Source organism: Sminthopsis crassicaudata, chromosome 4 (genome assembly GCF_048593235.1).
Source record: "Sminthopsis crassicaudata isolate SCR6 chromosome 4, ASM4859323v1, whole genome shotgun sequence".
Classification (NCBI taxonomy): Eukaryota; Metazoa; Chordata; class Mammalia; order Dasyuromorphia; family Dasyuridae; genus Sminthopsis; species Sminthopsis crassicaudata.
The window spans coordinates 277,710,426-277,727,143 of NC_133620.1; the positions used below are offsets into that span (position 1 = coordinate 277,710,426).

The window sequence follows — 16,718 nt, forward strand, 5'->3', positions numbered from 1 at the left end:
ATTTTTCTTGGTTTTTCTAAATTTATTGAATGACTCAGGACAAGTTGAGAACTCCCTGGGGGAAATCAGGACTTGGGAGGTTTTTCCCTTCCCTTCTTCGGCAGCCACTCATCCCCCACCCCCACTTTGCAAGGAGGAGAAGGGCGCAGGACAAGCCTGGAAGAAGCCGAGGCGGAGGATCACTGGCCCGGGATGTAGTAGTAGCCCTGGTCAGGGATAGAATAAATCACCATAGAGATTGTGGCGCTGGGACCAGCCAGGACTGATCCAGCTCACTCCCTGGGCGGGTCATTCGCCCAGCCCCAGGCCGCTCCCTTCTCCTGGCCGGTGGGACAGACCACGTGACCCTCAGGAATGACCCCCCCCAGGACCGCAGATTCAGAACCGGGGGGCCGGGCCGAGCCGGGCCCCTTAACTTTGTGGATGGGTTAGAGGGCGTCTGAGCCGGTGAGCGGTTTGCCCGAGTCCTGAGCAGTGTCCGGGACGAGCACCAGACTCCCGGACTCAGGAGCGCCCCCCGCTGTCCCGCCCTGCTGCAGCCCCGCCCCGCCAGCGCCCGAAATGAGGTGACCGAAGCCCGCGAGAGTGCCGCGCAATCTGTATTTTTACACAGAACTCGCCGCGGGGAGGCGGCCGCGCCCCCGGGCTCAGCCAGCCGCCCCCTCCTCCCCCGGGTCCGGGCCCTGCCCATTGTTCTGTATCATGCGGACGATGTGGGTGAGGTCCAAGCTTCGGGTCAGCGTGTCCAGCAGCATCTTGTCCTTCTGCACCCCCTCCATGAACTCCTCCAGAGACAGCTCACCTGGAGAGGGAGGAAGGCGGGAGGGGGGCGGGTCACAGTCCGGGGAGCGGAGTCCGGGGCAGGGCTGGGAAGCAGTTAAAGGAGGGACCGAGGGATGGGGGAGGGGAGGACAGAGGAGCGAGGCAGAATCCAAGCTGCGGGACCAGAAGGACCTAGTTGGGAGGAGGAGGGGGGAGCGAACTGAGGTTCGGGGAGACCTCGTGGAGCGCGAGGAGCCCGGGACGCGCGGCCGGGGCTGGGTGTAACAGGCCACCCGGAAGCTGCGGGCGGGGCTCGAGTGGCGGGCTAGAAGGGTGTGCGCCGGCCGGGGAGAAGAAGGGAGCGGAAGGAGAAAGGGCCCAAAGATGTCACCCCGCCCCCCATCACGGTCCCCCCTTTACCGTCCCCATTGACGTCGATCTTGGCAAACACTGTCTCGGTGAACTCCTCCGCCGTCATGGTTGTGTCACTGCACGGGTTAATGGCCCGTATGGCCTACGGGAAATAAGAAGGGGGATGAGGGGAGGAAGGGTGCCGGGCGGCCCAGAACCAGCCTGGAGAAGGGGGCGGTGTCGGCACTCGGGCGGCACAGCGGGACCAGCTCAGGGTTCCGAGCCGCCACCATTAAATCTGGAAGGAGCCTCATTTCCCATTAATTCTAGTAGCTTCTTAACTCGTCCTTCATAAACTGGCGTGACTACGGTCACACCCGCGCCAGAGAAGTACAGAGCTGGAACGGCGGTTTCCAGAAAGATTTCTGGCTGCGGCCGTTGCAGACTACAGCACCGAGAAAGACCCCCGCTTTCTTTACACATGGGAAGGGAATGAGTCGGATTCCAAATACAGGATGGGCTTCTTGTCAGACTGCGCCCCCTAGCGGAGGGTTTGCAAACCGCAGGCCTGAGAAAGAATTGCTTTCTTTGCTTGTACTTTGGAAGAAAATGAGTTGTTTCCAAACAGTCCCTGCAAAAGGATAATTACAGCATTGTTTTCCCTGAGGCTGGGGCTAAGTGACTTGCCCAGGGTCACACAGCTAGGAAGTGCTAAGTGTCTGAGACCAGATTTGAACTGACTCTAAATCTGTACTCTATGCACTGCCGCCTCATTGTCCCCAGGCGGAAGTAGAAGATCCCTGCAGTCTGTTTCCCCGAGCGCCACAGCCACGCTATGACTTGAGCAGCAGGGCTCCGCTTCCCAGCAATGAGGCTCATCGCTCCTCTGTGTGGAGAGAAGAGTTCTTTGTCCTGTGCATGGTTTTGGCCCTTGAGAACTACTGTAGTAGGGGCAGCTAGGGGGCGCAGTGGTTAGGGCTCCAGCCCTGAAGTCGGGAGGAGCTGAGTTCCACTGTGACCTCAGACACTCCCTGGCTGTTTGTTCCTGGGTAAGTCACTGAACTGTCTGCCTCAGGTTCCTCCTCTGTGAAATGAGCTGGAGAAGGGAATGGCAAACCACTCGGTATCTCCGCCAAGCCCAGCCCTAATGCGGGCACAGAGATGGGACTGGTCTGAAACAACTGAACAACAGACAACGCCTCCTCGTGGGCTGTGTTAGTGCAGGCTCAACCTAGCAGCAGCTTTGTCTTCATTCCTGGAGAAGAACAGTGACTTGGAGGTGGGGAAAGAGAGGGAAGGAGGAAGGCTGCTTTAGGGACAGGGAGAAAGTAAGAGTAAAACCGACAGAGGTAGTGACAATTCGGTTTTCTCTGAGGGAGTGCGAGTTCCTCGAGGACACATGGAGTGTAGGATCACAGAACTTTGTGGGCTAGAAGAGATTCAGGAGCTTTGTAAGAAGTGCTGCCTCGGATCTCCGAGTTCCCGGCCTCTCATCCCTCATTCAGTCCGGGACTCCGGGGCGGGTCTCCTGCTTTGTACTCCTCTGTGTCCCCCCAGTGCCACGCCCAGCACCAGACCTGCAAAATGTCCTCGGTCTGTGACAATAAAGGAAGAATTCCAGACTGAGAGTGAATACCGCTCCTGCACTCTGTAACCTCACACAGGCTAACCCTTCTGTGCAGCTCCCCTGTAAAACGAAAGGGTTTGGCTAACTGATGTCCGTTCTCTTCAGTTTGGGGTAGTCTGTGTTTTGTTCTAACATTCTATAGGCTAAGTCCTCTTCCGGCCCTGAAATTTTACATCCTGCCTTCCATCATTCTAATCTTAAAGATTTTCGAGCTCTGATAGTTTGTCTTATCTATTCTAGCATTGTCTGCCAAGCTCCCTTCCAGCTCCCACTGTGTGTAACATTCTAAGTTCTAAGCTCCCTTCCAGCCCCCTCTGTGTCTAACATTCTGTGTTCTGAGCTCCCTTCCAGCTCCCACTGTGTGTAACATTCTAAGTTCTAAGCTCCCTTCCAGCCCCCTCTGTGTCTAACATACTATGTTCTAAGCTCCCTTCCAGCCCCCTCTGTGTCTAACATTCTGTGTTCTGAGCTCCCTTCCAGCTCCCACTGTGTGTAACATTCTAAGTTCTAAGCTCCCTTCCAGCCCCCTCTGTGTCTAACATCCTATGTTCTAAGCTCCCTTCCAGCCCCCTCTGTGTCTAACATTCTGTGTTCTAAGCTCCCTTCCAGCCCCCTCTGTGTCTAACATTCTATGTTCTAAGCTCCCTTCCAGCCCCCTCTGTGTCTAACATTCTATGTTCTAAGCTCCCTTCCAGCCCCCTCTGTGTCTAACATTCTATGTTCTAAGCTCCCTTCCAGCCCCCTCTGTGTCTAACATTCTATGTTCTAAGCTCCCTTCCAGCCCCCTCTGTGTCTAACATTCTATGTTCTGAGCTCCCTTCCAGCCCCCTCTGTGTCTAACATTCTATGTTCTAAGCTCCCTTCCAGCCCCCTCTGTGTCTAACATTCTATGTTCTGAGCTCCCTTCCAGCCCCCTCTGTGTCTAACATTCTATGTTCTGAGCTCCCTTCCAGCCCCCTCTGTGTCTAACATTCTATGTTCTGAGCTCCCTTCCAGCCCCCTCTGTGTCTAACATTCTGTGTTCTAAGCTCCCTTCCAGCCCCCTCTGTGTCTAACATACTATGTTCTAAGCTCCCTTCCAGCCCCCTCTGTGTCTAACATTCTGTGTTCTAAGCTCCCTTCCAGCCCCCTCTGTGTCTAACATCCTATGTTCTAAGCTCCCTTCCAGCCCCCTCTGTGTCTAACATTCTATGTTCTAAGCTCCCTTCCAGCCCCCTCTGTGTCTAACATTCTATGTTCTAAGCTCCCTTCCAGCCCCCTCTGTGTCTAACATTCTATGTTCTAAGCTCCCTTCCAGCCCCCTCTGTGTCTAACATTCTATGTTCTGAGCTCCCTTCCAGCCCCCTCTGTGTCTAACATTCTATGTTCTAAGCTCCCTTCCAGCCCCCTCTGTGTCTAACATTCTATGTTCTAAGCTCCCTTCCAGCCCCCTCTGTGTCTAACATTCTATGTTCTAAGCTCCCTTCCAGCCCCCTCTGTGTCTAACATTCTATGTTCTGAGCTCCCTTCCAGCCCCCTCTGTGTCTAACATTCTATGTTCTGAGCTCCCTTCCAGCCCCCTCTGTGTCTAACATTCTATGTTCTGAGCTCCCTTCCAGCCCCCTCTGTGTCTAACATTCTATGTTCTGAGCTCCCTTCCAGCCCCCTCTGTGTCTAACATCCTATGTTCTGAGCTCCCTTCCAGCCCCCTCTGTGTCTAACATTCTATGTTCTGAGCTCCCTTCCAGCCCCCTCTGTGTCTAACATTCTATGTTCTAAGCTCCCTTCCAGCCCCCTCTGTGTCTAACATTCTATGTTCTAAGCTCCCTTCCAGCCCCCTCTGTGTCTAACATTCTATGTTCTAAGCTCCCTTCCAGCCCCCTCTGTGTCTAACATTCTATGTTCTAAGCTCCCTTCCAGCCCCCTCTGTGTCTAACATCCTATGTTCTGAGCTCCCTTCCAGCCCCCTCTGTGTCTAACATTCTATGTTCTAAGCTCCCTTCCAGCCCCCTCTGTGTCTAACATTCTATGTTCTAAGCTCCCTTCCAGCCCCCTCTGTGTCTAACATTCTATGTTCTAAGCTCCCTTCCAGCCCCCTCTGTGTCTAACATTCTATGTTCTAAGCTCCCTTCCAGCCCCCTCTGTGTCTAACATTCTATGTTCTAAGCTCCCTTCCAGCCCCCTCTGTGTCTAACATCCTATGTTCTGAGCTCCCTTCCAGCCCCCTCTGTGTCTAACATTCTATGTTCTAAGCTCCCTTCCAGCCCCCTCTGTGTCTAACATTCTATGTTCTAAGCTCCCTTCCAGCCCCCTCTGTGTCTAACATTCTATGTTCTAAGCTCCCTTCCAGCCCCCTCTGTGTCTAACATTCTATGTTCTAAGCTCCCTTCCAGCCCCCTCTGTGTCTAACATTCTGTGTTCTAAGCTCCCTTCCAGCCCCCTCTGTGTCTAACATCCTATGTTCTAAGCTCCCTTCCAGCCCCCTCTGTGTCTAACATTCTGTGTTCTGAGCTCCCTTCCAGCCCCCTCTGTCTAACATTCTATGTTCTGAGCTCCCTTCCAGCCCCCTCTGTGTCTAACATTCTGTGTTCTAAGCTCCCTTCCAGCCCCCTCTGTGTCTAACATCCTATGTTCTAAGCTCCCTTCCAGCCCCCTCTGTGTCTAACATTCTGTGTTCTGAGCTCCCTTCCAGCCCCCTCTGTGTCTAACATTCTGTGTTCTGAGCTCCCTTCCAGCCCCCTCTGTGTCTAACATTCTGTGTTCTGAGCTCCCTTCCAGCCCCCTCTGTGTCTAACATTCTGTGTTCTAAGCTCCCTTCCACCCCCCTCTGTGTCTAACATCCTATGTTCTGAGCTCCCTTCCAGCCCCCTCTGTGTCTAACATTCTGTGTTCTAAGCTCCCTTCCAGCCCCCTCTGTGTCTAACATCCTATGTTCTGAGCTCCCTTCCAGCCCCCTCTGTGTCTAACATTCTATGTTCTAAGCTCCCTTCCAGCCCCCTCTGTGCCTAACATCCTATGTTCTAAGCTCCCTTCCAGCCCCCTCTGTGCCTAACATCCTATGTTCTAAGCTCCCTTCCAGCCCCCTCTGTGTCTAACATTCTGTGTTCTAAGCTCCCTTCCAGCCCCCTCTGTGTCTAACATTCTATGTTCTGAGCTCCCTTCCAGCCCCCTCTGTGTGTAACATTCTATGTTCTAAGCTCCCTTCCAGCCCCCTCTGTGCCTAACATTCTGTGTTCTAAGCTCCCTTCCAGCCCCCTCTGTGTCTAACATTCTGTGTTCTAAGCTCCCTTCCAGCCCCCTCTGTGTCTAACATTCTATGTTCTAAGCTCCCTTCCAGCCCCCTCTGTGTCTAACATCCTATGTTCTAAGCTCCCTTCCAGCCCCCTCTGTGTCTAACATTCTGTGTTCTAAGCTCCCTTCCAGCCCCCTCTGTGTCTAACATTCTGTGTTCTGAGCTCCCTTCCAGCCCCCTCTGTGTCTAACATTCTGTGTTCTAAGCTCCCTTCCAGCCCCCTCTGTGTCTAACATTCTATGTTCTAAGCTCCCTTCCAGCCCCCTCTGTGCCTAACATCCTATGTTCTAAGCTCCCTTCCAGCCCCCTCTGTGTCTAACATCCTATGTTCTAAGCTCCCTTCCAGCCCCCTCTGTGTCTAACATTCTGTGTTCTGAGCTCCCTTCCAGCCCCCTCTGTGTCTAACATTCTGTGTTCTAAGCTCCCTTCCAGCCCCCTCTGTGTCTAACATTCTATGTTCTAAGCTCCCTTCCAGCCCCCTCTGTGTCTAACATTCTATGTTCTAAGCTCCCTTCCAGCCCTCTCTGTGTCTAACATTCTATGTTCTAAGCTCCCTTCCAGCCCCCTCTGTGTCTAACATTCTGTGTTCTAAGCTCCCTTCCAGCCCCCTCTTTGTCTAACATTTTATGTTCTAAGCTCCCTTCCAGCCCCCTGTGTCTAACATTCTATGTTCTAAGCTCCCTTCCAGCCCCCTCTGTGTTTAACATTCTATGTTCTAAGCTCCCTTCCAGCCCCCTCTGTGTTTAACATTCTATGTTCTAAGTTCCCTCTAACACTATGTTCTAAAGTCCTTCCTCTAAGCTCCCTTCTGTGTTCCAGTGGGTAGTCTGGTATACATTTTTCAGGGGCAGCTAGGTGGTGCAGTGGATGGAGCACCAGCCTTGAATTCAGGAGGACCCGAGTTCAAATCTGGCCTCAGATACTCAACACTTCCTAGCTGTGTGACCCTGGGCAAGTCCCTTTAACCCAGCCTCAAGAAAAAAAAAATTTAAATAATCTGACCTGAGAGCCTGTGGAGTCCAACCCCCTCTAATTACAGATGAGAAAACTGATACCAAAAAAAAGGTAATGGACAGCCCTTACTCCTCAGAAGCTTGATTCCTGTGACCATCCGGTCTCACACTCCCTAGTCCTTCTTCCACCTTGATTCTCATTTGATCCTCACAGCCTCTTGAGGCCACACAAGGACAATAATTCACAGGTAAACAGAGCCCTAAGATTTGCACACCGCTCTCCCCCAGTGACCGTGTGAGCTGGGAATAGAATAATTATCTTCTTTTATAGATGAGAAAACAGAGAGCGACTATATGGAGAGAGGCAAATGACAGAATCGCGCAGGGCAGGGGACCCCCACTACCGCCCAGTTTAGCTTGTACTAGAAAAGGAAGTTACACTACAAACATCTGCCACAAGAGGGCGTCCGGCCTTTTCCTGAAGACTTTTAAGGAAGCGCAACTACTGATGGAATTCAGCCCAGCCCACCTTTGGACACTTGTAATTATTTAGAAGTCTTTCCTAATTGTTCCTCTTTACAACTTCATAGGCTCATGGACCTACAGGGGAAAGAATCTCCAAACTGACTTCAAATACCTCTTTTAATGGCTGAGGAAACTGAGGCACTGAGAAATTAAATAATCTGGGGGCAGCTAGGTGGTGCAGTGGATGGAACACCAGCCTTGAATTCAGGAGGACCCGAGTTCAAATCTGACCTCAGATACTCAACACTTCCTAGCTGTGTGACCCTGGGCAAGTCACTTAACCCTAGCCTCAAGAAAAAAAAAAAAATTTAAATAATCTGACCTGAGAGCCTGTGGAATCCAACCCCCTCTAATTACAGATGAGAAAACTGAGGCACCAAGATAAGGATTCTGATAGGGAAAGTTGAGGAATGGAGAAGTGACCTGCCCTGAGACATCTATTAAGTATTTGAGTAGTTACTTTAACACTGGTCTTCCTGACCATCCTAACCACACATGCCTAAAAGAAGGATCCAAGCTGGGAAGTTACCCCAGATACCCTTTGACACTTACCCCTAATCATGTGGATGAGGGAACCGAGGCCAAGGGAAGATAATTAGCTTTCCCAAACTCGTGTAGGTAGTAAACATCAAACCTGATACTAGAACCCAAGTCTGATATCTGACTCCAGAGCTAGGGGTCTTCCTGCCCATTGCTCCTAGATCTGTCCACTGAGACTAAACAGGAAGAGTTTAATGTTGAACACAACAACGCTGAAAGATTATGTAATGTTCAATTCTAATGGTCAGTTTTCAATAGCCAAGTGACTCAGGTGAATTCCAATAGACTTATGAAAGCCATTTGTATACAGAAAGAAGACTGTGGGGACTGAATATGGATCACAACATAATATTTTCAGTTGTTTCCTTGCTTTTTTTTTCTTTCTCATATCTTTTCCCTTTTGATCTGATTTTTCTTGTGCAGTGCGATAAATTTAGAAATATATTTAGAAGAATTGCACATTTAGCCTACATTGGATTATTTGCTGAGAGGGGTTGGGGGAAGGAAATGAAAACAATTGGAACACAAGATTTTGCAAGGGTGAATGTTAAAACTATCTTTGCATGTTTTAAAAAAATTATCAAAATTAAAAATATATTTTTAATTAAAAATAAAAACACTTATTAATAGAGCAACCGAAGAGCCAAATTCAACACTTCTTAGCCTATGCTGCTCCCTTCTCCATACCTACAGTAGTCAATCAAGGCAGCTGTTTCCAGACTTTCTAATCCCTTCAAGAGAGAGGAAAGTGGGTGGGATTGGAGGTAGTAGATACCAAGTGCTAAAAACTTATTCCTAACTAGCCAGTAAAAGAAGAGAAAAAGAGTGGGAGTAGGATGGGACTAGGGCTATGCAAACTTTCAATGTGAAATATATATTTCAGAAGTGAGGAAAAGCTAACATCCAAGGTTGGTTTATTATTTCATTGATTGATTAAATTTAAAGTAAGTGATAAAATATTAATTGCATTGATTATGGAGCACTTAGGTGGCACAGTAGATAGAGAGTGCTGGATTTAAAGTCACAAAAATTCATCTTCCCGAGTTCAAATCCAGCCTCAGACACTTCCTAGATGCATGACTGTTGGCAAGTCACTTCACCTTGTTTGCCTCAGTTCCCTCATCTGTAAAATGATCTGAAGAAGAAAATAGCAAACCATTTCAGTATCTTTGTCAAGAAAACACCAAATCAGGTCACAAAAAGTTGGACATGACTGAAACAAGTGAACACCAACAACTGAAAATTAAAATTACAAGTTTGTTATAAGTACATTTTTTTCTTCAGAGAGCCACTTGTTAAATATTTACCAGCATACCATTAACTGTGGTTAAGCAAGATGTTATAAAAAGAGATTATTTCTATCTCTTCCCTTCTCCAAAAAGCCTAAAGCAAGGACTAGAGAAAATTTTCTTCTAGGGCTGATCTGGAAAAGGGGTCTAGAGCTATAGTCAAAGTCTTAAGCATTATAATAGAGTAAGGAAAAGGACTTCACAGTTGGCCTATAATCATATTTTAGTTAGATGGGGATCTCAAATATGATCATTCACAGTATAAAGAAGAGAGCTTCACAATGAACCTATAGCTATATTCCTAGTTCAAAGGATCAAATAGGAATTTCCCAGGATGCATGCCCAGGTTATTAGAATAACTGGGCCAGTCTGGTCCAAACCAGACTGTCTGGTCACCTTAAGTTACCCGGATGATGTTGAGCAGCTCTGCTTGGTCAATGCAGCCATTGCCGTCCACATCATACAATTTAAAGTACCAGCGAAGCTTCTGTTCCACTTTCCCTTTCAAGACGAGACTCAGAGCTGCCACATACTCCATAAAGTCAATGTAACCATCCTAGGCAGAAACAGACAGGTTTGTTAAGGGATTCCTAACTCAAACACATTCTTTTCCTTTAAAAAAAAAAAGAGGGGGGGGCAGCTAGGTGGCACAGTGCGTAGAGCACCAGCCCTGAATTCAGGAGGACCGGAGTTCAAATATGATCTCAGACACACTTCCTAGCTGTGTGACCCTGGGCAAGTCATAATCCCAGCCTCAGGGAAAAAAAATAATTAATTAATTAAAAAAATAAATAAATCATCTATGGACTCCTCCCTTCCTACCTCTGATAAAATTGGCTATTGTAATAAGTGAACAGTTAAATGGGCCAATGGTCATTTAGAGTGTAGGCCTGAAATCAGGAAGACTCATTTTCCTGAATTCAAATCTGGTCTTGGACTTGGACTCAGACAAGACCTAGCTTTGAGCACCTCCTCTGGTATGCTGTGTGAGGACGTGTAAATCTGTTATTCTTTTTGGTCCTCCACTCTTCACTTTTCTGAAGGTTAAATTGGGCATAATATAAGCTATTTTATAGGACTATTTAAGAAAATCTCTTTGAAAACCATAAAGCTCTTTAGAAGTGTGTAAACTATGATAGAAATATGTCAGTTAATGTGGTCTTGTTTGGCATCCTTCCCCCAAATACCAGCACTTGCCTGTCTGTTCCCATTTCATCAAGACCTACTGTCTAAGAATTCTGTAATACAAGTCCCAAGCTGAAATGACTGCCACCCTTGTCAATAACAACCTGTTCTCCCTCTTGACCTTCACTGGCATATTAATTAATAACTCTTTAATGTATTTATCTTATACTATTTTTCATCAGATTTTTATCCAAGAGTATTGTTATTTTTCAGTTGTGTGACCCCATTTGAGGTTTTATTGGCAAAAATAATGAAGTAATTTCCCATTTCCTTCTCCAGTTCATTTTACAGATAAGGAAATGGAGGCAAACAAGAATAAATGACTTGTTAATATTTGAACTCAGGTCAACACTTACATATCACCTTAAAATTTGCAAAAACCTTTACAAATACTATTTCATTTGATCCTCACAACAAACCTAAAAGGGAGATATTATTATTTCCCTCACTTTACAAATGAGGAAAATGAAGCAGGCAGAGACTAAGTAACTTGCCTAGGAACACATAACTAGTATCTATCTGAGGCTGAATTTAAACTCAGATGTTCCTGACTCCAGGTCCAGTGCTATATCCAATATACTACCTAGCTACCTCCCTCCTATAAGTTACATAAAGATGTTATTATTTAAACTTTCCATCATCCCATCAATCAGTCTACTTGCATTTATTAGAAATGCCCTACTATGTGCCAGACATTGTGCTAAATCCTAGAAATACAAAGAAAGGTATAAGTCAATACCTGTTCTCAAAGACTTTGTAATCTGAGGGGCCAGACAACATGAAAATCCAGTTATTTTCATGTTTTCTCTCCCCTCAGAATATAAGAATAGAGGAAAAATAATGCAAATTAAATTTTTTAATGGGTCAAACATTTTCAGTTAAACATTTACCAGAAGATCACTGGGATAGGAAATATATTGAACGATGCTGCTAAGTGTGTCTAGTTCACACATATTGGTGTTCCTAGGTCCCAAGGGGAAGTTAAACATATTTTCCCAAGGACCATGTCCAAGTATTTCACATATCAAAAAGAGCCATGTTAATTTTTGCATGCAGTTTGAAGCCTTTCATGGAGCTTGACCACTTCAATTCTCAGGAGTCAATCTTTCCCTCTCCTAAATTCCATTACCCTTTCTATCTGTTCTGTTCATTTGGAACTAAGCACTCATTACCTTGTGACAATAACAGTAAAAATTTGGCATTTATATAGAGTTTTAAAGTTACAAAATGTTTTACAAATACCGCTTCCTTTGGTTTTCACAACTCAGATAAATGCTATTATCTCTATTTTATTTATATTTTCAGGAAACTGAGGAAGAAAGAGGTTAGTGACTTTCCCAGAGTCACACAAAGAAAAAAAAATATATGAAGTCAGATTGAATTCAGGTCTTCCTGTCTCCAGATCCACTGTTCCACCTACTTGTTTTTTTACTATTTTTATTTATTACTTATTTACTATTACTGTTGTTACTGAAATTTGTTTTGTTTTAATTTTCTTTTCATTTTCCCCAGGTATATGTAAAAACAATATTTTTTGTTATATATCTACATTCATATTTCTACACATTTCCTTATGAATCCTGTTGGGAGAGAAAAATTAAAAGGTGTTATATCTGTTAAAAAGCATTATAGGAGGCACTTGGCACAAAGTCAAAATGAAAAACAGTCCCTGTCCTCAAGGAGCTTACATTCTACAAGGGATGAAGTAGAGAGAGGGATACTCCAAATGCACAGAGAAGTAAATAAAAGATAATTTGATGAAAGAAAGAACATTAACAAGAAGAGAGATCAAAAACAGGCTTCCCAGAGGAGCTGACATCCTCAGCTGAACCACGACAAAAGAGAAATAAGGAAGCCAAGAATCAAAATGTCTCTTTCATGTCCTAGCCTTCAAGGTGAAAGGCTAGCTCATATGATAAACTAATACAGGATTAAAGAGTTATTGGGGCCCTTCCAGATAACAAATGTACATTTAGTTTTGTTGTTACTGGTTCATTTCAGCAGTGTCTTACTCCCCATTTGTAGTTTTCTTGACAGAGATACTAGAGTAGTTTGCCATTTACTTCTCCAGCTTCTTTGACAGGTAAGGAAACTGAGGCAAACAGGGTGAAGTGACTTGCCCAGAGTTATACAGTGGCTATCTGAGGTCAAATTTTAACTCAGGAAAATGAATCTTTCTGACTCCAGGCTTGGCAGTTTATCCATTGCAGCGCCACCTAGCTGCCCATCAAAGAAGAAACTCTACTAAGACAGGCTAGGGAAGACACTTGGATTGAGGACCTCAAATCACCCGGAATAGGTCTCTTCCTACTTCCAGCCAGCAGAGAATATTATCAGTTCTGGGATAGTATTACTGTAAACTGATGCCCTTCTCTCTCCCCCAGGGCTCTGACTCTACCTCTCCTGTCTTTTTCATCTGGTTACAGGATGACATGAGTGGGAGTCGCCCAGGATTGAATACAACTAGATCTCCATAATGAGAATAATGAATCTCCATGATATGGGGGCACTATTCAAGTTCTCATTGCAAATTTCCACTGGACTGGAACCAATGACCATTGGTAGAAAAAATATAATTTTAGATAATGTCAATTAAAATGCATTCAACCACTTCAAGAGGTTCACACTAATCAGCACCTAGCTTCATCTAAGGCCAGGGAAAGCTGATAGTAAAACAGTTGGATTAATATTTGTTATCCCATCCCCTTGTATGCTGTGATCCTGCCAAACTGGTCTTAGCCAATCTTGCTGGAAAATGTGGAGGCCTGATGGCCTCAAAAATCCCTCCTAACTTTAAATCTGATTCTCTGATCAGTTTAAAATTGATTGAAAGCCTAAGGGCAGCTAGGTGGTGCTGCAGTAGATACAGTGCCTGACCTGGAGTCAAGAAGACTCATCTTCTAAGTTCAAATGTAGTCTTACACACTTTCTAGCCATGTGACCCTGTTTGCCTTAGTTTTCTCATTTGTAAAATGAGCTGGAGGAAAAAAAAGCAAGTCACTACAGTCTCTTTGCCAAGAAAACCCCAAATGGGGTCACAAAGTTAAACTCGATTAAGATTGAATAACAATAATAGGAAATCTATCCTGTTCTTTTTAGTTACTAGAATCTACTATCTCCAAAATTAATTTTTAAAATATAAAAATGTATATTCATTTTATATTTATTCATTCACATGTTCCTGCACAAAATATAAATTAGTGATGAAATGAATAGAAGCAAATAAAGAATTTGGGTCTTCCATTCCAGATTTGAATTATCCCTAATATATATATGCCAAGTACCATGCTAACTGCTTTCTCCTCTCCCCAAGGTGAGAAAAAAGGAAAAAGCTATTATTATCTCCCTATAGTTGAAGACTTATAAAAGTTATGAATGGCCCAGGGTCACACAGCTAGTGATTGAGGTAAAATTTAAAGTCAGGTCTTTCTAACTGCAGACCCAGCACTGTACCACCAACTGCCTGATTGTTATCAGGCTATATCTATTGGCAGAAAGTCAATGACCACAACTGTTCATTTCTTCTTCCTCTGACTTTTATGGGGTAATCTCAGCTAATAGCCCATATGGATCAAAACCACCACTGATGTATGGGGGTTACAAATCTCTTATCTTGGAGAAGAGCTTCATATTTGTTACATAAGCTTCAAGTGCTCCCCATGGGCTCCTTAGGGTTCCAGTCTGAGTTGTTAGGCTGTTAAAGTGCTACTGCTGAGGTTATTCTCCCCTTCTCCCTGCTAATATTCCCACCTGTGGATTCTAGACATCTGTCCATACCACTACAAGTAACTCCCATTTCCCTACAGCTGCTTCTCTGACTGGATTGTTCCTTTCTCTGTTTCTTTTCACCCATTGTCTGGATGACTCAGCTCCCTCCTACCTTGGCTATTTTTCCTCCCCCCAGCTTCCCCAGGAAAAAGCTTCAATCAGCAGACTGAAAGTCTTTCTATTTCCATTGCCCCAAATCCATAATCTACTTTATGTGAATTGAAAATAGCACCACCCCCCCCAGGCTCCCCAGTGTCTCTTATAGACCCATGTGAGAGTCAATAGAACTCTCCCAAACTTTTTCTTACTTAATCCTGGTCCCAGGGGGAAAAAAAAGATAATTTATTATTTCATTATCAGACTAGGCGAACAATTTCTCTCAGGGCCTGCAGCCCTTGCCTGAGTCAGGGAGGCAGGAAAAGGGTGTGATTTAGGCTTGTTTATTTTTATTGAGGGCAATGGTGGTCTGTCCTGAATCCAGAGGGCAGTGGAAAAAGGTAGTCTTAATAAGAATTTATATTAGTACTTCCATTGCTTTAGATACTTCTGAGGCCAGATTTTATTTTCAATTTTTAAAAAATGTTTATACTTTGAAAGTGCTGGGATTTTACCTGTGTGGGTATTTCTCCCACTCTCACCCCCAAACTATACCAATGAAAATCCCTCCAAGTCATATCCTTTTCATGAGGTACATTGGACAAATGCCTATAGAACAAGCAATCCATCTAGTGACAAGACAATAAATATTCTGTGGTTTTGGGGAAATCACTCAATAACTGGTCTTCAGTAAATGGGAAATGAAGTTCCATTCTAGTGCTCCCACATGTCATGAAGATTCCTTAAGGTTCTAATAGGCTAGTCCAGCTTGGCAGGTCCCTCTAGAACTTCCTTGGTATTGCCTTAGAGATCCAAGAGTCACCTTCATATACCATGAAGCATCAGAATGGAACTTAATTTCCCTTACAGATAAAGAAAAAATGACACAGAAGTTAAGTGAATTTATCCAAAAGTCAGACAAGATAATGGTTTCAATGCAGCTTCTCTACCACCACAAATGGCCTAAGAGGACCTAGGTTCCAGTCCCACCTTTGACCCATAACTGGCTGTGAGATTTGAGGCAGTAAGCTCCTAAAGTTCTAGGCAACTCTCAAGGTCTATATAAGGTACAGAAATGTTCTAGGTAACTCTCAAAGGCTATATAAAATATCCTCCCTGGTATAAGGGAGTTCCTTATCCTAATAAAATCACAAATCTATTCTTAGTTTCCTCTCTCTAAAGTTGTGGCAGAGTCAAAATTAAATTTCAAGCTTCCAGACTTGCTCCATATGAATGCTTTCATTTATATCATTAACTCTGTCTAACCTATAAGGGGCACAGTGCATAGAGTGCCCAGCCTGAAGCCATCTTCCTGAGTTCAAATCTGGCTTAGGACATTTACTAGCTGTATGACTAAGGGAAAGTCACTCAATCCTGTTTCTCTCAGTTTCCTTATTTGTAAAAGGAGATGGAAATGGCAAACCACTCCATATCTTTGCTAAGAAAATGGGGTCATGATTTCTAAGCTTCCCTCTCACTGCTAAAATAATAGAATTGCAACCTCCTTATTTCATAGAAGGGGAAACTGAGGCCCAGAGGGATGAAATAATTTGCTCCTCCTATGATGCTATAATCTGCCTTCCAAGACTTCTTGGGCTGCTTGATCTCCTTTGTCTCCACTCACCTTGTTGAAGTCAAATGTCTCAAACATCTGCTCGACATACTCGCTAGCTGAGGGACTCAGGTTTTTCAAGCCAAAGAATTGTCTGAACTCATACAGCGTGAGCTGGCCAGATGGACACTCGGTCATGAACTTCTTGTACCACTGGTGGCATTCAGTGCTGCTCAGCTCCTCCACTGTCTTCCCTTCCATGACGTTCCCCATCTTCTCTCCTAAGATTTTACCGGTAAGCTGATGAGAAGGTTGAGGTTAGGTCAGAACTTGCTCCCTTTCTTCTTTTCAATGGGACATACAATCCGTTTTAAACCGTTCCCTTCTCACTGAACACACACATTCACACAAACAAATAAGTTTCCTCTTTCAAGCAGCAAGTACACGGGAACTCCTGGACACTGTAATGGAGGAGGAATTGGATGGTTGCAAGGGAGAAGCAGAGAAAAACAAATTAGCTCAAGGGCAGAAAGAAGGCTTGGACAGCTAGCACATTAGTCTTAATTCCTACATCTAGTGTCTGCCTTCTTTTCTCCCCTCCCCCAGGTGAAAGACCTATCCCATCATCTTCTGACAGCCCCCCCCCCATGTTAAAACCCCACACTAAATCCTTGAGTAGCCAATGGGGCTGACATCCAAGGGAGATCAGGTGAAAATAGAAAGAAGGAGACAGAAGGGAGTGCCAGGGATTAAACCCTCAGAGAACAGGTGCCCAGATTTTCTTAACGAACAATAATGT

At 45.2% G+C, this 16,718-nt stretch overlaps 1 protein-coding gene across 1 annotated transcript; it reads right to left on the reverse strand.

Annotated features, from left to right (window-relative positions):
* Positions 1-580: 580 nt before the first annotated feature.
* On the reverse strand, positions 581-16,507 carry GUCA1A (guanylate cyclase activator 1A). The gene is made up of 4 exons (XM_074310929.1): positions 15,992-16,507; positions 9,725-9,874; positions 1,183-1,276; positions 581-802 (listed from the first exon to the last, which is right to left on the reverse strand). Exons 1-4 carry the CDS (start codon positions 16,190-16,192, stop codon positions 648-650), a joined length of 600 nt encoding a protein of 199 aa, XP_074167030.1. The 5' UTR covers positions 16,193-16,507; the 3' UTR covers positions 581-647.
* Positions 16,508-16,718: the final 211 nt, after the last annotated feature.